Source organism: Borostomias antarcticus (genome assembly GCF_949987555.1).
Source record: "Borostomias antarcticus genome assembly, chromosome: 22".
Lineage (NCBI taxonomy): Eukaryota > Metazoa > Chordata > Actinopteri > Stomiiformes > Stomiidae > Borostomias > Borostomias antarcticus.
The window spans coordinates 6,191,136-6,213,996 of NC_140255.1; the positions used below are offsets into that span (position 1 = coordinate 6,191,136).

Genomic DNA, 22,861 nt, shown 5'->3' on the forward strand with positions numbered 1-22,861 from the left:
ACAATTTTCGTCGGTGTTATGCCTGGTGATGCCATCGCGAATGTTATCTAGTTGAAACTTCACCATGTGCAGCCTATAGTAAAAACATTACAACAACTGTCCGTCTTCCGGTTCCGGTCCAGACTGGATAATTATGTGATGCGCCATCGCGCTTCCGCTCTAGACCGGGAAACAACACCGAACGAGAAAGACCGTTATATTATACCTCCATGAGAAAGACCCGTTATATTATACCTCCATGGAAAGGCCCCAGACTAGAACGAGAAAGGCCCCAGACTAGAGTGGCGCTACGATTTTCAGCTTCCGTTTTCCGTTCCAAAATGTATACAGCTTAACTTAAGCGTAAATACAGTTGTATTGGATATTGGTATATTTTGTACGAAAAACTAAGCTAGTATACCTACAAGTGTAAGTTCACAGTTTCCTTACTCGTCCCAGGCCTCTTTATTCTTGAGTTGCCTTCATCTGCACCGGAGAAGATGGTGCGCAGAAAATATGACTGCTATAACATGTGGATCGTTCCTCTCAGCACACTATTCTCAATTTCTCCTATCCACACTACTGGAGATCAGTGGAAATCGGCAGTCTTGTGCAAGTGCACCAGCCGGCCAAAATGGCGCTATGTTTATATCCATGGCTGTGTATTCTTGTTCGGTTTTAAAGACTTCGGTTAATTTTATGTTGACGATCACCCGTCTTTGCAATCAGACTTGCAAGACAAGCGTTTGCTGAAGATTTGATAAAGGTACGTTAACAAAAGCGTATCTCAATGAGTGACAGCATGCAAGCTAGCTAAGGCTAACGCGTTAGCCCGCCTAAGTTAGGTGTTTAGCTAACTTAGCTACCAACCATGCATGTCTACCTGTTTTGCATTGCATCCATTAGCTAACATTTTGTTTTTGCTAATTTAATATTTAATAATGTCATAAGAAAGCCAAGATGACGCAGGCGGCCGAGGTGACGGAGTCGTCACTGAGAGAGGGGATCGAGCAGCTGGGTGTGAAAGACTCTGAGGTTTCTGGAGCCGAGGATGACGGTGCCAAAGAGGACCTGGGACTGGCGGCTACAACAGGAGATGAGACAAAACTGGAGAGTGTGAAAGGTATGTTAAAAGTGCATCATATACAGATCGCATTCACAATTCCCTGTGAGACCTGCAGAGTCCTGTAGCTAGCATCTCAAATACACAGGACACATCCATTCAAGAGGTGTATTCTTTACTCTGTTTGCCAGGTGGGGTCCGAGGTGAGGCCATGGAGGGAGAGGAGCAGAGTGAGGAGAAACGGGTAGATCAGGGTTCGGATGGAAGTCAGATGGATGGAGGAGAGCACGGGGATGAATGGGAGATGGCTTACAGCGACGAGGAGATGGAGGACCCCAAAAACTGGATGCCGCCCCCCGCTGAAATCAAAAGACTGTACGAGCTCCTCTCCAAAGGGGAGAAGCTGGAGTTGAACTTTGTGCCCTTACCTCGAAGGCCCCCCACCCCGGAGCGGACCCCCTCACCCGACAGGGACGATAAGGAGGAGGCAGCCGCGAGGGAGAGGGAGCGGGACGAACGAGAGCGCAAGTGAGCGGCAGCAGTAACGTTACTCTGTCTTTTCCTGCATTTTTGTAAAGTTGTCCTTCAACCCAACTAGCTTCCAGTCCAGGACTGTGGATGGCATGCGAGAGGTGTTATTCAACATTGTTTCTTTCTTACACAGGCCTCCAACTCCAACAGAATTTGATTTTGACGAAGAGCAGATGCAGGCAACTCCCAAAAACGCCTTCATCAACCGCCGCAGAACACCAGGTAGGGACTTTCACAACTTTGTTTGGGATTATGCCATTTTCAAAGCTTTCTGTACTTACTCATCAATTACTCTGCATGACCACTATGACTTGGGAAAAGATTCCCACAAGACACAGGGGACTTTCACAGATATGCTTCGGGTCTTTACTGCAGATATTCCTCCCATCTACTCAGGCACGCTTCTCTTCCGTTCTCTGCCCAGGTTCTTCCGCGCGCTCGTCTGTGAAGAGGGAAGCCCGGTTGGACAAGGTGCTGTCGGACATGAAGCGCCACAGAAAAATCGAGGAGCAGATTCTCCGAACAGGGAGGGACCTCTTCAAGAGCGAGAAGAGTCGGACGGGCTCCGAGGAGGCGCTGTCCCCCAACAGCCAGAAGGAGCGTGAGAAGGAGCGTGAGAGAGACAGTCACCCCAGCACCATCTTCTCCCCCAGACAGAGGCGCTACTGACAGCTGGAGCACTGTTTTTTTTTGTATGTTTTATATGACTGTGTTTTGTATTCAGGAAATAAATACTGATGATGAATATGATAAAGTGGTGTTGGTTGGTTGTTACATAAACGACTCAAGAGCCATGTTCAGACAGAGGAGTATATTTAAGAGTTTGAGTAACAGTAAAGCGCTCAGAAAAGCCCCAGAACCATATAGTATGTACTGTAATACGTATGCATTCAAAACCACAAATAAGCAAATAAATAATAAATAACTACTTACAAATAAATAACGTGCATTTTGTGGAATATACAGTACTTCTGTTGAAATACTTAGCCACCCCCCTCTCAATTGGCGAGAAGCAGTATGCTTTGAATATTTGGAAGTTTTTTTATGAACCATTGTAAAATGGGACAATTTACTCAGACTATCTGTCCAATCTTTTTGGCAGATTGCCGTTTTTGACTTTCAGGTATGCATTATCCATATCCATGGAAATATACTGGACATTTTTCTGAAATGCTTAAATGCCCGGTTGTTTCTGAAGATAGCTTCGCGTTCATGGAACCCGTAGCTCAATGCAATGCAAGTCAACTTATATCGAATGCTACCAAGAAGGTGAATTGTTCCATTTCATAGTTATTGTGTGCAGTGAGAACTGCAACTGCATACATTTAAGGAACTTAAAAACGTTCCTTATTAATGCTCAAATACTCAAGAGCCACAGACCTCCTACTGACCAATTAGAACCAATCAGGTAGTTTTTTTAGAGAAGCAATTTCAGTAACTATCTTACAATACATGGAATTCACTGAACTACAGTCTCGTACAGCTCACTCAGAGGTCAACGACCCCAGGAAACAAACCTTTTTCAAGTTCATCTCTACACTGGACAAAGTAACACTGTTGCAAGGTGGGTAGGTAGATTGTGTACATTAAGATGCACTGTAACTGTCCCAGGGTGAAAGGATTCATAGTTTCTAGCACTATAGCAGCCTGGTGAGCCAATCAAATCTCACTACGTCAACATTCTGAAGAGCACTGGTCACCATGGTGACCAGGCCACCTCTAACCAATTACATTTCAAACATGTGATAAAAGTAAAAAAAGAACTACAACACAAGATGTTATTTGGAAACAAAACAAAAACATGACCTAAAACATGAAACTAACACTGGCATGTAAATTACAACTATACATCTGCTATGTACACCGCTTCCTCCGAGATTAAATAAATAAATAAAAACAAAATAGGAAATAAACACACAACGATTGAAAGGGGATAAGGCAGCATAATACAGTGTTATGAGATGCCCCTTCTACAGACGACTCAGTCCACAGGCTGGTTACATTGGTTAGTGACAAAGACTACATAGAGGACACACATAACACACGAACAAGTCAAAATACTGCTGAGCAAGGACATTGTCTTCTTAGTTACTAAGCTGAATTAGGCCTCTATCTACAGCAATGTACTAACATACATTCCTAGCACTGCCCTGCCTCTCGGGCAGACAGGATCTCGTCTGAGGGACACCAGGGAGGTCTGAGGCTCTCAGGCTAATCTATCTCTCTCTCTCTAATGTCAACATGCCCTTTATAGCGCAGGGCCAGGTGCTCTCTCTCTGCGGAGTGGGAGCTGTAGCCGTTGGCCGACTGGGACGGCCCGTGTCCGTCCGAGTCCGTCCCTTTGGCGGTGGGCGTGTTGGCGGGTGGCGGGTAGCGGGCGGAGCCTGTGAAGAGCCGCAGGGCGCCCCGGCAGATCAGCGTGAACCAATAGACCTGCGGCGCCATGAGCAGGGCAGCACCCAGGTTACACTGCCAGGGCACGTAGAAGGGCACGCGCAGGAAGGAGATGTTGGCGTAACTGCGGGGGCAGCAGGACAGAACAGACACAAGCAGGAGACAGAGACGTCATCACACTACACAATCATTTCAACCATCCTGGCCTTGATTATACATCATCTGAAATAAATATAATCAGAGACCAAATCTAACCACTCTTAGAGAGAAAATAGACAGAATTGTCTATATGAGCAACTGGCAAAACACTATAATGAGTGATGGTGATTTGAATATAATAAGAAAAGTTTTGACTAGGATGCTATAATCTTTTTGGAGAGAAAAATAATATATATTCTAATGTCTATCGCTTGACAAATAGAATATACCACAACCCCCACCCACCTACCAACCTACCCCCCTAACCCCCCCCCTCCCCCACCTACTGCCCCCCCGTCCCGAGAAAGGGATCGACAGAGTTGAGATGTGACCCATCATGCACTTAAGTGATTCCAGCTCGCGTGACGGCAGAGAGAGAGAGTGGAGGGGAGAGAGAGAGAGAGAAAGAGAGAGAGAGACAGAGAGAGAGAGAAGGGTGGAGAGAGACATACCTGCCGTAGGCGTAGTAGAGGTAAGGGAAGAGGAGGACTCGACAGATGAAAAAAGTGATCAGCATAAGAGCCCCATTCAGTTTATGCAGGAGAGTGTGCTGCTGTTTGTACTGAGAGGAAAGAGAGGGAGAGACCCAGAGAGAGAGAGAGAGAGAGAAGCAAGCAAGTCCAGGTGGGTGAAAGCAGGAAGAGTTAATGTAGCTCTACATTGCATGATCACTAGAGAAATGGAAATGGACTCTGCAATGTATGGTTCATGCTGACAGGAAATGAAACTGCTGCAGACAGACATGAACATGTGCTGAATTACATCTACTGTGAATATCAATTATAATATCCACACAGCTCAACTATAATATCCACAGCTCAACTATAATATCCACACATCTCAACTATAATATCCACACAGCTCAACTATAATATCCACACAGCTCAACTATAATATCCACACATCTCAACTATAATATCCACACAGCTCAACTATAATATCCACATCTCAACTATAATATCCACACAGCTCAACTATAATATCCACACAGCTCAACTATAATATCCACACATCTCAACTATAATATCCACACATCTCAACTATAATATCCACACATCTCAACTATAATATCCACACATCTCAACTATAATATCCACACAGCTCAACTATAATATCCACACATCTCAACTATAATATCCACACAGCTCAACTATACCGCAGCTATGACCACTGTCAATTGGTTGTTTTCACCCAAATCCACATCTTTTCTTATAGCTAGTGTCTCATAGCATCTACTCATGGCTAGTATCTACTCATGACCTGTATGGCTGTCATGGCTAGTATCTACTCATGGCTAGTATCTACTCGTGGCTAGTATCTACTCATGGCGAGTGTCTCATGGCGAGTGTCTCATGGCTAGTGTCTCATGGCTAGTGTCTCATGGCTAGTGTCTCATGGCTAGTTTCTCATGGCTAGTGTCTCATGGCTCATAGTATCTACTCGTGGCTAGTGTCTCATGGCTAGTATCTACTCGTGGCTAGTGTCTCATGGCTAGTATCTACTCGTGGCTAGTGTCTCATGGCTAGTATCTACTCGTGGCTAGTGTCTCATGGCTAGTATCTACTCGTGGCTAGTGTCTCATGGCTAGTATCTACTCGTGGCTAGTGTCTACTACTCACATCTTGGAGTCCACATCTCCTGTCTCACATTCAGCCAACAAGGCTTTTAGCCGTTAGTTTTTAAAACACTAGCATGGTGTTAAGGCAGGGTAGGGCAGGAGGAGAGGAGAGAGGCTGATAAACCCCGCCTGAATACTGAGGCTCTATTCAGAGGCCAGAGAGGCTGATAAACCCCGCCTGAATACTGAGGCTATATTCAGAGGCCAGAGAGGCTGATAAACACCGCCTGAATACTGAGGCTATATTCAGAGGCCAGACCACACTCTAGGGGATTTAAGGCAGGGTTTCCCCTTAGGGGGGCGCCAACGATCGCAGGGCAGTTTGAGGCCTTAAAGGACAATGCTCGTTTTTGACAACCTGGACCTTATTTACGACATATTATAAGACGTTTGACTCACCGAGATCACTTTGGTGTAGTTCGGAGGCATGTAGAAGAAATTTAAAATCCAGCGCGAGCCAGTATATCCATGTAATGGCGGTGGCACTGAGAATGCAGTTTCTGAAAAATCTATTTTCTGCCGCGAAACAGTTGTTTTCATCAATCTGTCTTGATGAATCGCTAGTTGTGCTTACATAGAGCATAGGCCTGTTGTGGTATTTCACATGCCTCTGTAATATGATCTTTAGAAACGTCTTTAGACACGAAATAGCTTCCTCACTTGCTCCAGCACGCATGCGCACAGCGTGCTGGAGCAACGATTGTGCGCTGTGCGCATTAGTGCTGGAGCAAGTGAGGAAGCTATTTAGTTTCAAAAGACGTTTCTAAAGATCATGGCATGTGAAAACCACAACAGTTATGCTCTATGTAAGCACAACTAGTGATTCATCAAGACAGATTGATGAAAACAACCGTTTCGCGGCAGAAAATAGATTTTTAGAAACTGCATTCTCAGTGCCCCCACCACCGCCATTACATGGATATACTGGCTCGCGCTGGATTTTAAATTTCTTCTACAGGCCCCCGAACTACACCAAAGTGATCTCGGTGAGTCAAACGTCTTATAATATGTCGTAAATAAGGTCCAGGTTGTCAAAAACGAGCATTGTCCTTTAATATTAGCTAGACAAATATTAGTCAAAGAATCATGTTATTGACATGTCACACAGCAATTTTAACAAAATACATGATCATATCTGATGAAGGGTCAAAAAGCCTTGTATTTACGGCACTGTAATACCATTTAAATTCAACAAATTAATGTGAGACTGTGAATCATGTCAACATTAATATTACTGCTACACTGGTGAAGCACTTCATTGCACCCTAACTTACACCTGATAGAATTTGCGCACTTACGAACACACACAGACTGGACATATGAACACACACAGACTGGACATATGAACCCACACAGACTGGACATATGAACACACACAGACTGGACATATGAACACACACAGACTGGACATATGAACACACACAGACTGGACATATGAACACACACAGACTGGACATATGAACCCACACAGACTGGACATATGAACACACACAGACTGGACATATGAACACACACAGACTGGACATATGAACACACACAGACTGGACATATGAACACACACAGACTGGACATATGAACACACACACAGACTGGACAAATTCTATCAGGTGTAAGTTAGGGGGGCTCTGATATTTGTAACATATGAGGCTGCTGCTCGCACGCACGCCGAGGAGACGCCGAGGAGACGCCGAGGAGATGCCGAGGAGACGCCTGCAGCATGTTGTGGTGGTGAGGAGAGATGCAGTCTGGCACAGATGAAAACCTGCGGAGGCCATTAGAGATCTGCAGCTGCGCACCATTTGAAGAAAACCAAAAAACGAGTTGTCCCAGGCAGAGGAGCATGAGAATGATCAAACGTAAATCAGAGAAATAAGATATGAGCATGATCAGAGAAATTCACAGGTGACGTGTACAACGATAGACAATATGGCTGCAGATGAGTGTGATGGTGGCCTGGCATGTCACACACACAACACACTAGTAGATGTTTAGCTTTCATATAAACCAAATACCTGGATGAGGATTTTTCCCAGGCAGACGAACGGCGTGCTGACTTCCGCCATGAACATGACGCCCTGGAAGTAGTCCCCTCGTCCCTGGCGCCAGAACTAAAGGAGGAGGAGCAGACGCCGCTGGCTGTTACACCTCTGGTTATTATAAACTAAGCGGTCTTTCTGTTCGGCTCATGGTCTGTGGGTATTTGAGTGTAGGACTGAGTGATTCAGGCGATTGAGCCAGCAGCCATCAGACTCTCTAACAGTGCCTGTGTCCCCCACCCCCCCTTCCATTTTCACACTTGGAACCTTCGTTTTTAGAATTCCATAGTTAGCTATTTATAGTACCATAATTATTAGTATTCACATGTATCATTTGTCTATTGCTATTGTTTCTATTGTGTGCACGATATCTGCTATGTTTATTTATGCGCTCGATTCTTGTTTTTATTCTGTACCTTCTGTTCTGTCTTTTTTATGCTGTTGTAGTGCCCAAATAAAGTCAGTCAGTCAGTCAGTGTCTGTCTGTCTGTCTGCTTGTCTGTCTGCCTGCTTGTCTGTGTCTGTCTGCCTGCTTGTCTGTGTCTGTCTGCCTCTCTGCCTGTCTGTCTGTCTGCCTGCCTGCCCGTCTCCCTACCTTTCTATCTATGTACCAAACAGCAACAGTCTTGAGTAGTGAGAGGTTGACAGGAGATATGCATTCACAGCAGGTGGATCATGTTAAACTGATAACTTCTCAGCTGACAGCTTCTCCGTCAGTCATGCCGTCTCTCTCGCTCCCCAAAACCTTGCACGGCGGAGATAGTTACCACGGAGACAGGAAAGCAGGCCGTGACCATGACAACGTGATGCAGCACCATGAGGAACTCTCTGTGCAGGTAGCCGGGCACGGCCCGGCCCACGCTGTCTTCCTGGTGACCTTTCACCTGTAGCTTGTACCAGTAGCACACAAACATGGCGTAGATGTCGTACAGGAAGTAGGGCACGGCAAAGAGGATGTAGGCGCTGGTCAGCCAATGCCTGGTGAGAGAGACACAAACACAGGAAGATAAGGGAAAAACACGGGTCAATTCACGTCATTTTAACCCTCCACATCACACTAAGCAGGGCCACAACATGCTGCTCTCACACCAAACACCCACCATGAGTGAGGAGGGAGACTGAGGTTACCATGGCGTCCCCTCCCATGTCAGGGGCTGCGGACCGCCCAGCCGTCTAGGGAGACGGTGACAAGAGTGACCAAAAAACCCTCAACTCAATGAATCATGTCTGACATCTCTGGGGATCTGGGTGAGTCTGAGGATGTTTTTGAGAATATATAGTGAGACTCACAAGCAGATGTGTAAATAGACACACACACACATCACACACACAAATAAGCTACAGTAGGCTTACTGTATATCCAATATCGCTGCCCTTGGCTAAAATGGAGACGCTTTGGGGCTGTTAAAAAGATTTTGGGGGGCTGATCAAGAAACAACTTGATCGGTGTGAACAGCAGCTCTGCTTTTCCGCTCCAACAGTCCATGAAGGATCTACGCCAGAGGCTCTTAAACTGATGCACCACACCGTGCCAGAAACCTTCAGGGGAGGCGCCTAATGAAAGCAGGCTAATTATGATGTTTTCATTCTAAAACCGAAAGCTAAAACAGATGTTATGTTGCGCCATTGTTGAAAGAAACACCTTCCTTCCTGCTTTTGCAGTCGTGGAAGGTTGAGTTTGCTCACTACTGTAAAGACTGTAAAGGTTGAGTTTGCTCACTACTGTAAAGACTGTAAAGGTTGAGTTTGCTCACTACTGTAAAGACTGTAAAGGTTGAGTTTGCTCACTACTGTAAAGTGCATTCTGAGATTTGTTTCTAAACACATACGTGCGAGAAAGTAATTGCTGAAAATCTGTGAACTATGTAGTACTGAATCATGGAGGTAGACCGTTAAACTGTTTTCCCACATTTTTATTTTCCTGATTTGTCGATGTCATGAGGCCCTACTTATCATGGTGAGCGCACATTGACCCTCATTTATCAAAGGAGCACAGATCCGAGCACAGATCCGATCACAGAAATGACGGTGTGACAGCGTTCACATGTGATCTATCAAACATTTGTATGACGCCAATCCCATCGTACAAATTACTGGGCGTTGATAAATGTGGTGGATGAAAACAATGGCCATTTAAATATCACACCCCTACATATCCTGGCCTCGCCCCTGTAGTCTACGGCATGGAGATACAAAACACGGCCAAAACGAGAGGTTTCTCTGACTCTCGTCTAATAACAACTCTTCACTCTCCATGGAAAGATTCCTAAAAACCATCTTGCATTTTACAATTTTATTTTAAAGGGTAGTTCACACAATCAGACAGCTGGGCAGCTTCCTTGTTTAATTGTGTAGCCTATCCAAAAACCATTGCATATTGCTGTCAACTTGAGGATTTATAATAGTAATAATAGTAATAATAATAATATATTATTATTTTACCTTCCATACAGAAAATGATATTATTGTGACATTAAATTACAAAGTAACAAAATCTCAAATTAGAGCTAACACCTGTTTGAATTTAAAATATTCTATTTCAACCAGGCCTATAGAAACTGGTGCGCGTCAGTTTAATAGCCTACCTCGCTCGCCCACTCCTCTCACCTCGGCTGAATGATATGACGCGCATAGGTCTTCAGCAGAGCATGGCATTACCCATATGATGACTGTCAAAGCTCTTAATTAAATAAGTGACTGAAGCCTCCCATTGCTTTTCATTTGTTAATTTTAATTGCTAGTAATTGTCACCAGTGCATTGATTGATTGATTGATTGGCTTTCCTTTTAAGACCAAGGCTGCATATAGTCGAAGTGGGCTCAAAATGAAAGCGAAATTACTCTTAGGCTACACCAAACACCTGTTTACCCTGTTACTTGCAAACAATTGGAAAATACCTATTTATGTTAGGGATATATGACACATAGAAGAGGCATTTACAAAATATAATATTTTTCCATAGGATAAACTACATATTTTGAAGTGATGAACAGGCCTATGTGGCTGTGCTTAGATGCCAGTCAGAATCAGACTCATGACAATTCTCAAACTTGCGTCCACGAGATGAGACTTGACGCGAGATTTGGTCACACTCTCAAATTGATAAATGCTGAACTTGTTGTGGAGATGACAGTACGCCGTTTCCTGTCTCACAATCGCTTAGTAAATCAGGCCATTGTGATGCGTACAGTGATGTGTTGACACCTCATTAGGACAGTCTTGAGAAAGAGCTGTTTATAAACTAGGTTTTCTAATAGTTGTGAATGTTTATTTTCACTCCAATTATTGTCAATGCTTAATGGCGCAACAGATGTTGGCAGCTGAATATTAACTAGCTATATGAGCTTACTGTAATACAGATAGCAGGAATATCACAACGAAAACTAGTTTACACTGTCCAAGCCATAGCTTTCTGGGCATTGTGGAACATGTAGTTAAATCTACTTACAGTAATTTGCTTCTATGGAAATAGCACAGTATCTGTATGTTTAAATGCAGCTCTGGAAATCCAAGTGCTCAGAGATAAGCTAGCCAGTGGTTACCAGCTGTTTGACCTATAATGTTAGCCAACAGTGCTATTAGAAGTTTCAGTATTAGTAGCATTAGCAATTAAAAATAGTCCCAGCTAACACTTTAAACAATAGCAACGTTTTACAGCTAAATGTAATACAAAAGACAGAAGCCCATTGTCTCAGACTTTCAAAACCCCTGATCTAAGTGAACTCTCATCAGCAAAATGCTCAATTACACAAAATATACTTCCTTCATATCCTGCTTTAGTCACAATTTCAGGAACAGTAAAGTGTTGTTTTGCTTTTCATAATCGCCTGCATGTCTAGACAGCATTTCCAGTGTGGCCTGAGGTGAAATACCTCAGCCATTAGAAACTGACGGGAATGGAAGTTTCTAGAAGAGTTTAACTCTCTTCACACCCCCGTTTCTGAAGCAGTGGAACCTGATGTAGGACGTGTTATCACCTTCTAATAGGGAAGTATGATGTGTGTGTGTGTGTGTGTGTGTGTGTGTGTGTGTGTGTGTGTGTGTGTGTGTGTTTACTCACTGGTCCTCCATGATGTCTTTACAGGAGGAGGCGATGATGCCGCCGGCTGAGGAGGCCATGAGAGCCTGAACAGAGGACACCAGTCTGGAAGAGGGACGGAGATGGACCGTTCATCTCAGCATGAGCAGCAAAATACAGTCTCACCACTTTCTGATCCTGAACTCTGAGAAGCTCTGTGACGAGACATTACCAGTTCATAGTCCTGCAGCTAGAGAGAGACTGGTGTGGCCTCTCTCCTGTCTGGTCTCACCTGGCCGAGACGATAGCCGCGTCCCTCTCGCTCCACCTCAGCCAAGAGATGCGCTTCAAGCACTGCTTGGAGAGCAGGAACAGGCCGGGGAAAAAAGCGCTGCCGGCGGCCAGGACCGTCAACATGGTCCTCAAGTCCATACTCAACATCTGGTAGTCAGCTGCTGTTATCAGAACAAATGAAACATATATATGTGAGTACACAGCATAAAATGCACTGATGCTGTCTCCATTTCAAGGTTTAGCCGAAGGCACACTAGATCACGTGAGAAAGTGTGGGAAATAGCACTGGTGCTGAGTGAAGAAGAGGGCATTTGTTAGATGTACAAAGAGGCAGAAGGGTGTGAACGCCTGGATGGCGGTGATGATGCTGAGGGCATAGTGGCTGAGTGATTGATTTCCATGGATGAGGAGGCCCATTGTGCTGGCTATCATGCTAATGTAGCCAGCTAAGGTCATCTGACACAGCATGTTGGTTAGTTGTTGCTACACGACACTGACTATGATGCTGTTGCAAAACACGGAATCGTTGATCGATAATTCAACACTTAGTTCTTGGCAACAGCGTTCACGTTTTGCAGCTTGCAAGTAACAGCTACCTAGCTAACGTTAGTTGCATGGGTTTAACTGTTACTTTGTATTCAATGGCGGTGACAATGAATGAAGCGTAGCAACTTGCGCTTGGATAGCTAGCTCTTAGTTAGCTCTGTTATTGATGTGGTTGCTAGCTAACGTTAGGTAACTTCAGTAGACTAATCCGTTAGCTAAACTAGCATAGATAAGATAGACGTAACCGTTAGCTAGCTAGCTTTAGCAACATCCCGCCAGCTTCCTACAAATCAAACAGTACTTTGAGCACTAGCCACATAACGTCACACCAAAACAATTTAACAACATAATAAACAACAATCGTTTGAAAGTGAGCTAGGTAGCAGCCAGCTCAGTTAATCCCTGGCCTAGCTAGCTAATGTAAGACAGAGCGAGCTAACAGGAGTTTACGCAACATAAGTTGAGATGAATGAAAGGTATAGCTAGTTTAGAGGAAACGTTTACATGGATGCTCTGCGGAGTCCGGTCAACGGCCTGTCGACACTCGTGTCCCGGAGAAAGCGATCAGTGAAGTCCCGGAGGTGTCCGCCCGGATGATCCACATGTTTTGATCCGAGCTAGCAGGAATGTGCGGACCTGCTAGCCGGCTAGCTCGACCCACGTCTGCGCGACTGCTTCCACAACCCCGGTGGGATGCTAATGCTAGCTCCGTTAGCACGGCTAGCTGGCGTCTGGTGGATAGCTACCACTACACTGTGTGTGACAGTCTCTTAACGTCACTTCAAGTGGAGAAAAGCAAACATATTTTCCATCCAAGATGATGACAGTAGCAACTCGAAGACCGCTTGCTAGATCATCTGGATGGATGACTAGGGTTGGAGAGATAACGTTGGCCAAAGGGCTGAGCCTGGTCGATGATCATAAACGTGGTCTGTCTCGACTCCCCACGGATGATGGACCGACTGACTGACTCCACTAGAAGGTGTAGCTCGCTAGCCAGCAACTGCTCTCCGCATATGTCTAGCTTTGCACTTATTATCTCAACACTTAGTTTGAAACTCTCAAGACATGTTTTTTTTTCTAAAACAGACGTCTGCAGCTAAAGAATAAACAAAAAAGCCGCATCGAACCCGAAGCCCCCCGTCTTTGTCTGTCTGTCCCACCGGGAGGACGTCATCGGCTGGCTGGCTGGCTGGCCCCCAAGCCCTGGCGGTGTGGGGTGATGTGATGTGGCCAGCACGGTATTGGTTCAACTGGATTGCAATATATTATTCAGCATCAATACAGAACATTGCTATTCTCCGAGAATGCTGAGCCATGCATGAGGTTCTCTGATAGGTCCTGCAGTGGGTCATATCAAGATAACATGATTGATTTGCACCAATTGCACCATTCACCTGTCTGCACGGTTCTCAATGATCAATCACACTGATTTGTCTTGACAAGTGACTGGTTGGTGGGCTCTAGGGTAAAGGTGAATAACCTGATCACCAATCACACTGATTTGTCTTGACAAGTGACTGGTTGGTGGGCTCTAGGGTAAAGGTGAATAACCTGATCACCAAACAAAATGTCAGTGGACTGAACAATGGTGTGTAAGGGTCGGTGCGTTCAGTAGGCCTACAAGGATACTCTCCAGGAGCAGTTACTGCACTTACAGGAACAAGGAGATTCTACTTTAAAACAACCAAATCATAAAGAACTTTATAGAGACAATATGTTTTAGCGTTGGATTTAAAGGCACCAGATGGACCCATTAATGAGGTCAAATCTCCTCTTGGTCCAGTGAAACAGTGGGTGGACAGTATTCTCTATCCTGATAAGTGTTAGTATTGGTGCAGTGGGATTACTCACTGTCCAGCTACACACAACACAGAGCCTGGAGCCAAACATGATTATACCACAGGGGTCAAGGTCGTGGTTATACCACAGAGGTCAAGGGTCGCATGCTCCTCAACTTGACTCCTTTTACTAATGCAGTCATTCACCATGCACAGTCCTGTCTGCAGGACATTCACCATGCACAGTCCTGTCTGCAGGACATTCACCATGCACAGTCCTGTCTGCAGGACATTCAAGTCATGTACCCTAGGCTAGTCATGAAAAATGAATGCACCACGATTTTTCACAATTGTGGTCATGCATACATGAAGTAGTGACGCAAAAACTTCCTCTGTTTACTCCTTTAACTTTTAATAGTCAAAATTACAAAATAATAACATGATCTCTACTTCACCTACAAAAGAATATGACCGTGGTAAGCATCAATGATTTTTTTTTTGCTCTAACAACTGTTTAGACATGCATACTGTTGAGAAATATAAAAATATAAATATAAATACATCCCATTAATATTCTTAATGAATCCATGACTAAGATTTAAAATAGTTCAGAATAAAATAATTAAAATGCAGTTGAGTACAATAAGGCATTAAGATGTATCGCAATAGATGTAGTTTCCTAAAGTAGAGGTATTATTTTCTCTTCGCTTAATGCTAAAAACCTAAAAATAACTTTATTCAATCACTATTTTTCTCAACAGGAAGAACAAAATGAAATTATTCTACAGATTTTGAGATAACATACCAACACTAAACTGATTAAATGAAGCACTCCAGTACAAAACCAGGATTTGCTGAAAGCATAACTACCAGGGGGGCGATCCAACACAGTACCAAGTTCCTGGATATGCTCATCTTACCTGACCTGTGACCTTTTAAGCCCTTCCTTGACATCACACAATAACCACAAAAAACTCAAACAAGCAGAAATACCCAAGGACAGATGAGCTTTCTGCTCAGGTTTATGGGGATAATATGAGTTGCGTTAAGAACGCTATGTGCTATACATGGTATTACATGTCTAATTTCTAATGAATGAGTTTCACACAATGGACTGTTACACATTGAAGAAAACAAACAGGACTATGGCAATGACAGTTACAACCAAATAAAATGGTCAATGGTACAGTTCATTTGAATTAAATCAACACTTTCTAAAATATTTGTTGAAAACCATCTGGTTTTAGGGGACTGCTAGCTTCCTTTTTGCAATGAAATTTCCTCATTAAAAGCACAACAAATTATTAGCTAGTTTACCTTCATGCAAATGGTGGGTTAGGTGCTATAGAGCCCAGTTTCAAGCATGGCTCTAGAGTTGATGAGTGTCTCTACTGTTGATTAAATGTGGCCAAACCCAGAAAGGAAGACGCAGCACAAACAAATCCTTAAGCAGCTTGGCCAAACCTATATGAGCCCTATTCGGTGGCGGGCCCCACTGGATGTTAACACAAACATTTTTAAGGTGCTTGACACTCCTGAATGCAACATGTTGCCAATTTTTTTTTTCCCATCCCACTGTACCATTCTGAAACAAGTCAACATCCCTCCACTGTTCATAATAATCACCATTACATATGACGGTCCTTATCTAATTACATACACCTGTTGAAACAGACTGCAAACACAGCGTTACTCAGACAGTAATGGTCAACTCCTCTCCTTTGACATAAGGTAGCAGCCCTGACTAATGTCCTCTCTCCATAACCGTCTCTTCCACAGTGTCCTACAGCGCAGCCTCAAGCCTTTATCCTACGCTTTTCTAGAGGTGACTCATCCCACCACAAGCTGCTTGGAATTCTCAAGAAGGTAGCGAGGAAATGAAGATATGATGAGCGCTGGCGGTGTGAGGGACAGTACAGTACAGAGCACGGGGCACTCAGAGAGGAGCAATTGCCAAGACTGAGAAAGACTGAGGAAAAGAGAGAGAGAGAGAGAGAGAGAGGATGAGATAAGAGAGGGGAGTGATACAGTAGAGGATCACAAGACCACAGTTTCATTGGAGTCCTGACAGGCGCCAGACCTTAGCCACATAAGAAGTCCACATTTGTCATTGTTAGTGTCACTGAATCATCTGACACAGCCATGAAATGTCTCCGCTCCCTCTCCCCCCACATACACCCCCCCACCCCATTCACCCATTCCCCGGGCCCGCATTCACAAAACTTCTGATCTTACCACTAACAGAACTCCTACTGTAAATAGCTGTAAAAGTTCCTAGCCAAGAGTTTCCACTTAAAACCTACTGACAAAGCTGCTGACACCAACTTTGAATTGAATTGGAATTGCGAGAACTCTTAAGCTAAGAGACCAGGCTGTCATGAAACCAAGCTATGGCCATGAAGTCAGCTTTTGTTTTGTGTTTGTAGTTGGCGAACAACAAGAGGAAACCGTCCTGATTTAAGAGTTTGTCCTAAACCAGCAAGTTAGGAGCTACTTTTAGCCTTAAGATGTTTTTGTGAACGCGGCCCTTGGTCTCCCCCCCCGACTCGGGCCTCTCTGCTAACTGTGGGGCTGGGGAGCGATGCTGGAGCAGTCTGTCACCAGCAGGTCCACCACTGCGTTGCCGCTCACGTAGATGGTGGGGGCGGTCACCATGTTGCTGAGGGACACAGAGCTGCTGGCCCCCCCGCTGGACGTGACGGGGCTGGGCGCTCCGCCCTGGCTGCTGCTGTGGGTCCCCATGTGGCCCTGCAGCTGGGTGGGGGTCTTGCAGTGGACCCCGCACAGCTGGCACACCAGGACCCCCCCGGAGGTGGTGGCCCCGAAGCCCCCCGCGCCCTCCTTCCACTCCTGGCCGTGGTGCTTCTGGGCGTGGACGCGCAGGTAGGTGAGCGTGGTGAAGCCTGGTGGAGGTGGCGCACAGTCAGCACCTCAGCTCTCAATTGGACCATTATTTTCTTTAAGGAGCCCTCAAATATCAATAGAATATGTCACTATTAATTAAAAAAAATGTAACCACTGTGTTATAAACCTTTTATAAACCAATTACTGTGTGTTATAGATAATTTATAAACCCTTTGCGACACTCACTGCGGTTACAGAGATGGCAGGCGTGGTGCTGTGATTGGTTGTGCACCCTCATGTGATCTGTGATGTAAGCAGCCGATAGGAGCTTGCCGCAGATGTGACAGGGGACTTTCTCCTCGTGGCGAATCATATGGGCGCGTAGGCGGTCCCTTGTTGCGAAGCTGGACTCGCACGTCTGAACAGAAGGGATGATGAACGACTGATTATCCACAAAGACACATAGGAAGGACACTCAGGAAATGGAGGAAGTAGCTAGCTCCCTAGAGTATTGTTGGCTAACAGATAAACAGATGCCAAGGTTGAGCTAGCTGCTCGGCTAGCTCGGTCAGTATAACATATGACGTATGCATATGACAAATAAACCACACTATTATTATTATTATTATTATTATGATTACTATTATTATTATTATTATGATGATTACTATTATTATTAAGGTATGAAGAAGCAAAAAGGCACAGCTAAGAATACTAACAGTGTTATGAGGTGTAAAAGGATATTAAATAGCACAAACATCAAGTACCGGACACTTGAAGGGTCGCTCGGAGGAGTGGACCTGCCTGACGTGACTGTTGAGATGGTCAGGCCTGGAAAGAGAGAGAGAAATGTCATATCACACTTCTACAAAGAAGAACAGATAGTACGTCACTGTTTACCAATCCAAGACTAGGAAGTTGTTTGGAGGAACAACTAGTTCAAAGTACAACAGCTGAGGAAGGGGAACAGACTGCTCAGGGTCTAATGTGGTGAACCTTGCCCTCTAGCCAGACTCAGAGCAAAACACAGTATCCTCACTTGCACTTTGAATCCTTGCCGGAGGGATAATACTGTCTGGCTTCAACTAAGGGTCAGTCTCAGTTTTTCCTTCAACTCCTTGCATTATTTTTCCTTGCCTCCTTCTCAAATGTCTTTGAGGAAGGTCCTGCACACGGCCCCGGCCGGCGCTAACCAACTGCCAACACCCAACATTCTAAAGTTGGCAGTTGTTGTTAGAATGTTGGAAGTTTGAAATTCAGCTGCAAAATCCAACCGACGCCAATAGTCACCAACAAACATGGCACACCGATCCAATGTTGGTGTTGGTTGGCGTTGTTTGGGTAGTGTACAGACACCTTAAAGGGTTTCAACAAGGGGGGACACCGACACTTCAGCGGTCAAAATGGAAAGGAGGTGAGGAAAAGGAAAAATGTTAGTTTGTTTGTTAAAGGGGAGGTGGGGAGGGGGGGAGTCTGACCTGGAGAAGGCTTTGGCGCAGTGGGGGCAGACGTAGGGTTTCTCCACCCCGCCCTGGTGGGAGCGGACGTGGTGACTCATGCGGTCCTTCCTCTTGAAGCGCTGCTGGCAGATGGGGCAGGAGAAGGGCTTCTCGTCAGAGTGGGACAGACGGTGGCGGTTCAGGTGGTAGACGTCCCGGAACGCCTTGCCACACGTCTCGCACACGTGGTTCTTACGCACAGGGTTGGGGTTGGGGTTGCTCGGCCGCTAAGAGAGAGAGAGAGAGAGGGAGAGAGAGAGGGAGAGAGAGAGATAGAGAGAGGGAGAGATGGAGGGAGAGAGAGGGATAAAGAGATAGAGAGAGAAACCCTCTTACGATACTGATGTTGTTTGGATGTACACAAGTGAGAATCACACATACAAATCTATGTTACAGGCAGCTTGTCTATTTCCGTTTACATGCAGAAACAAAAGTCCAGCGAGTCTAGATATTCTCTCTCATAAATACATGCTGTATATATTCCCATGGACTTATAGTTTTTTTTTTTTTACAATCTCGGACAACTGAGAATGGTTTTATGATACTGTTCTATAAGACCCTGAGCTGAGACCATGCAGGGAAACCTGTGTCAAACCACCGTTTCCACGACAGCAATCTCCACAAGGCCCTGACCCACCTGTACTGTCGCCCCGGCGGCCATGACGACAGCAGCAGGCGGACCATGGGGGTTGTTAACGCTAGCCACTATGCTCGCCATGGCAACCCCTTCGCCAGCCTGACTACCCAGAGGGCGGTGGTGGACTGGCAGCACGCTGGGAGGGTGGGGGGGAGGGATGGAGAGGTGGAGCAGGGAGAGGGGGACCGTGTGCCTCTCCACCCTCCCCCCGCCCCCGCCCCCTGCCCCCCCGGCCGCCGGCGCCGCCGCTGCTCCGGCCGCGCCCTCCTTGGCCCCCTCCGCCTGCTCCCTGGCCGCCCTGTCCTTCATGCGTACCCCGGTGTGGACCGACTGGTGCCGCCGCAGGTTGTAGTTGTTCTTGAACTGCTTGCTGCAGATGGCACAGATGTGGGGCACGCGCGCCTGGCGAGAGGCCATCTTCACTGGAGGGTTGGGGGGCGACATACAGTCATATTACACACTGCTGTTAGCGTGAACATGTAGCACAGAGGACACAACGCAAGGACGCTCTGATCCATCAAGAAGACATATCCTGAACATTCGTCGTTTATAATGTTTCGCTACTGCGTGTTTCAGTCATTCTGGAAGAGCTCCAGGGATTTCCCGGAGCTGAGGACTACATCCTAGTTTCCTCACCAGGTAAGGGTTCTTCGTTGAGGGCAGCGGTGTCCACCGTCGAGGGAGGCGGGGCTATGTGCTCTGTGGGAGGGGTCTGAGGAGAGCTCGTGTGCACTGGTAAGAGCTCTGATTGGAGGTTCCCTTCCCCTTGGTTCTGGGTGGGAGTATTCTGGAGGAATAAACACAGGCAGGCCATCTCCATCACCAAACGTAAATAGAAGACTGCACTATCCCTAGACTTGAGGTGCTACATTTGATATGAAGGAGGCTAGACACTGCTTGGATATTCTCAAAAAATAAAATCGCGCATTCACACGCACACACACACACGGCTAGAGGTCAATTAAGAACGCTTACCTGGAAGAGAAAATTGCTCCAAGCAGCATCCATTTTGCACCAAAGTGATGAGGAGAATAAACTCAGCTAAGTAATCCTGATTGAGATACAGACTGAACCGTTGGCATGCTTTTAATAGCCGTACTGACGAGGCGCAGAAGCCGATTTTGTCAGTCGGCTATTCAGATGCAGCAAAAATAGTAGGCTTCTGGACTATCCGTCAAGAACATGCAGGTATCAAAAATGTAGTTCGCAAAAATATTTTGTTCTCAGAGGTATTCAAGCAATTAAAATTCAACCAGGCGTTCGGGTAAGCTACAATAGACGGACTGCCTGAGTGGAATTGGCCAGCTCCAATGGTGGCCTATTTTTCTTAGACTTTGGTTTCTAACTTTAATTTATGCAACTATAAGGATTTAGAGACGCTTATCTCATAGCACTATTAACATTCAAATCAAATATCTGTGCGCACAAAATCAATGTTATTTCTACAACCGTAGTCAAACAGAAAACATCTCAAATTAAATAAATGCATTTTACGCATAGTGATAACTATTATCAGTGTTGTAAAAAACGCCTTTGAAATAGTAGCAGCTCATGCTTTTAATTTATGAATCTATTTTTCCGATTTCCCCCAATAGGCCAATCGGGTGTTTGTCGAAGCCTCGTTGTTGGATTGGAGCCCTGACCCTGGCAGAGAGCGCTCACGCCGGGCCGCAGCCTAACGCTCCACCTCGGCTGTTCAATTGCGAGGATGTCATCTTTCTTTTTTTATCGCTCGCTCTCCCTCCGCCCTCCCTGTCTCTTTCTTCCTTTTCTTTTTTAATTCCTCTTTCTTCTCCCCCTCCTCTCCTTTTCTCGCACCGCTATGTCCCAGTCGCTCTTAAAGGGATAGTATTTCTCTTTGGACACCCCCTTTCATTTCCGCCTCCCTGTAACGTCTCTTCTCTGCCCCCTCCTACTCCGGGTTCGGCCGACAGAATATGCACTACAGTATTTTTCAGACCGTCTGAAATAGATCGCTCTGCCGTTGCTATATAGAGCTCCACCACAGCGGCCGCGTATTCAAACGGCGAGAATAACATTCCATTAACGGAGAAGGACAAGCGCATCTTAAAGGGTAGGGCGCCGCGCACGGACGCATTTCTGAATTCTCTCGAGGTATGATGATGTCAGAGGCAGATATAGAACACACACAATAACAAGACAGACAATACCATGGGTATCAGAATGCATCTGTCTGGATTTTTAAAAAAACAACACATATTGCAACATTCTGAAATAAAATGAATAAACCGGTAGGGTAATGTAATGAAATAAAAGGCAGGATCACATGTTAATATCAATTTATTTCTTTATTTTTAAATCACTTTGCTTTACCTTCTTTTGTTCAACACATTTTAAAGACCCCATTTATTTTCTCTCCTCAAGCTTGGAATCGCTTGATTTTAATATTTAATTTGTTTTTTTTTAATGAAAATGTCCCCTCCGCACAACACACAATAATACATCGTTGCCTATCCAGCCATTTATACACGATCCTTCCCGATGTCCCCTCACTCAGAAACCCAGGACATTCCCCCTGAATAGAAATGAGCCTGGTGTCATTGTAAAAGCGACCATTCCTCTCCCTACCAAACCCTAGTTATATAAGGAGAAATGCATGCACTGAGATTGCAACCAAGCAGAGTAGCAGGTTATAGAGGAGCTGGTGTTCTGCAGTCCTACCGACAGCAGGGTGATTCTCAATTCAGAGATGTTTCACAATCCCTCGATGGAAACAGCAATGTGACTCCAACAGGACGAGGGGAAACCATTAAGCCTCAAACATGTGCATAACTCATAAGTTATTGATTTGTCTCTATTAAAAGCCCTGGACTGGCGCAAGAGGGAGCGCGCGCACACAGCCTGGCCGAGGCCCCTCCCCCAGACTAATCCCTTCCTGTGGTCCCGCGCGTGGCTGGTCACAGATTATCGACTAGGATTGCGCTCATTCCCCCTCATCCCGGTTGGTTCTTCATGCTGCTTTTATTGGGAGTATTTGTGTGGCCTCATGAGTAAAATGTTTGACTATCACCCCCCACACACCCCAAAAAACGAATAAATAAAAATAATAATCAAACTAATGAACATAAAGAGTAGTTTTATTATTTTTTTTAAATTGACGTCAGTCACAGCTGAGTAGCGTTCCAAGTCCTGAACCAGCGTTTCTTCAGTTTGATGTTTCACCTTCCTTTCCTGTGGGGTTCCATACCCTCGGTGCAAGGGTCACACAAGTGTCTTTAAAATTCAATACATTTTGTCTACAAAAGTGGCAATGTAACTAGACTGTATACCGCTCAACACACGCACATACATAAATCATTAACAATTATTAATAATAAATTATTAATAATCATTAATACCTGTTACACACACCATACCTGACAATGCAACATTTTTATCATCTATTTTTTGTACACCTTTCCA

At 45.3% G+C, this 22,861-nt stretch overlaps 3 protein-coding genes across 3 annotated transcripts; 1 reads left to right on the forward strand and 2 right to left on the reverse strand.

Annotated features, from left to right (window-relative positions):
• The first annotated feature begins 601 nt into the window (after positions 1–601).
• On the forward strand, positions 602–2,730 carry pagr1 (PAXIP1 associated glutamate-rich protein 1). Its single transcript, XM_084456704.1, has 5 exons — positions 602–745; positions 931–1,102; positions 1,234–1,570; positions 1,707–1,795; positions 1,998–2,730. Exons 2-5 carry the CDS (start codon positions 940–942, stop codon positions 2,240–2,242), a joined length of 834 nt encoding a protein of 277 aa, XP_084312830.1. The 5' UTR covers positions 602–745; positions 931–939; the 3' UTR covers positions 2,243–2,730.
• Positions 2,731–3,171: 441 nt separating this feature from the next.
• Positions 3,172–13,701, reverse strand: tlcd3bb (TLC domain containing 3Bb). The gene is made up of 7 exons (XM_084455832.1): positions 13,182–13,701; positions 12,130–12,292; positions 11,880–11,963; positions 8,587–8,797; positions 7,796–7,891; positions 4,618–4,727; positions 3,172–4,091 (listed from the first exon to the last, which is right to left on the reverse strand). The coding sequence occupies exons 2-7, from the start codon at positions 12,276–12,278 to the stop codon at positions 3,785–3,787; spliced, it is 957 nt and encodes a 318-aa protein (XP_084311958.1). The 5' UTR covers positions 12,279–12,292; positions 13,182–13,701; the 3' UTR covers positions 3,172–3,784.
• A 2,968-nt stretch (positions 13,702–16,669) lies between these two features.
• On the reverse strand, positions 16,670–21,223 carry mazb (MYC-associated zinc finger protein b (purine-binding transcription factor)). Its single transcript, XM_084455893.1, has 7 exons — positions 20,414–21,223; positions 20,075–20,225; positions 19,439–19,860; positions 18,781–19,028; positions 18,070–18,133; positions 17,549–17,720; positions 16,670–17,361 (listed from the first exon to the last, which is right to left on the reverse strand). The coding sequence occupies exons 1-7, from the start codon at positions 20,444–20,446 to the stop codon at positions 17,018–17,020; spliced, it is 1,434 nt and encodes a 477-aa protein (XP_084312019.1). The 5' UTR covers positions 20,447–21,223; the 3' UTR covers positions 16,670–17,017.
• Positions 21,224–22,861: the final 1,638 nt, after the last annotated feature.

What these genes read in the sequence shown, in the direction of transcription:
- pagr1 (XM_084456704.1), top strand. Translation starts at nt 940, where the DNA reads ATGACGCAGGCGGCCGAGGTGACGGAGTCGTCACTGAGAGAGGGGATC. An exon ending in CGGGACGAACGAGAGCGCAA is followed by an intron (nt 1,571 to 1,706) that starts GTGAGCGGCAGC and finishes TTTCTTACACAG; the next exon opens with GCCTCCAACTCCAACAGAAT. An exon ending in CAACCGCCGCAGAACACCAG is followed by an intron (nt 1,796 to 1,997) that starts GTAGGGACTTTC and finishes TTCTCTGCCCAG; the next exon opens with GTTCTTCCGCGCGCTCGTCT.
- tlcd3bb (XM_084455832.1), bottom strand. Translation starts at nt 12,278, where the DNA reads ATGTTGAGTATGGACTTGAGGACCATGTTGACGGTCCTGGCCGCCGGC. An exon ending in CCTGCTTTCCTGTCTCCGTG is followed by an intron (nt 7,892 to 8,586) that starts GTAACTATCTCC and finishes CTCCTCCTTTAG; the next exon opens with TTCTGGCGCCAGGGACGAGG. An exon ending in CTCTACTACGCCTACGGCAG is followed by an intron (nt 4,092 to 4,617) that starts GTATGTCTCTCT and finishes CTGCCCCCGCAG; the next exon opens with TTACGCCAACATCTCCTTCC.
- mazb (XM_084455893.1), bottom strand. Translation starts at nt 20,446, where the DNA reads ATGGATGCTGCTTGGAGCAATTTTCTCTTCCAG. An exon ending in CCGCCGGGGCGACAGTACAG is followed by an intron (nt 19,029 to 19,438) that starts GTGGGTCAGGGC and finishes TCTCTCTCTTAG; the next exon opens with CGGCCGAGCAACCCCAACCC. An exon ending in CTGCCATCTCTGTAACCGCA is followed by an intron (nt 17,362 to 17,548) that starts GTGAGTGTCGCA and finishes CACCTCCACCAG; the next exon opens with GCTTCACCACGCTCACCTAC.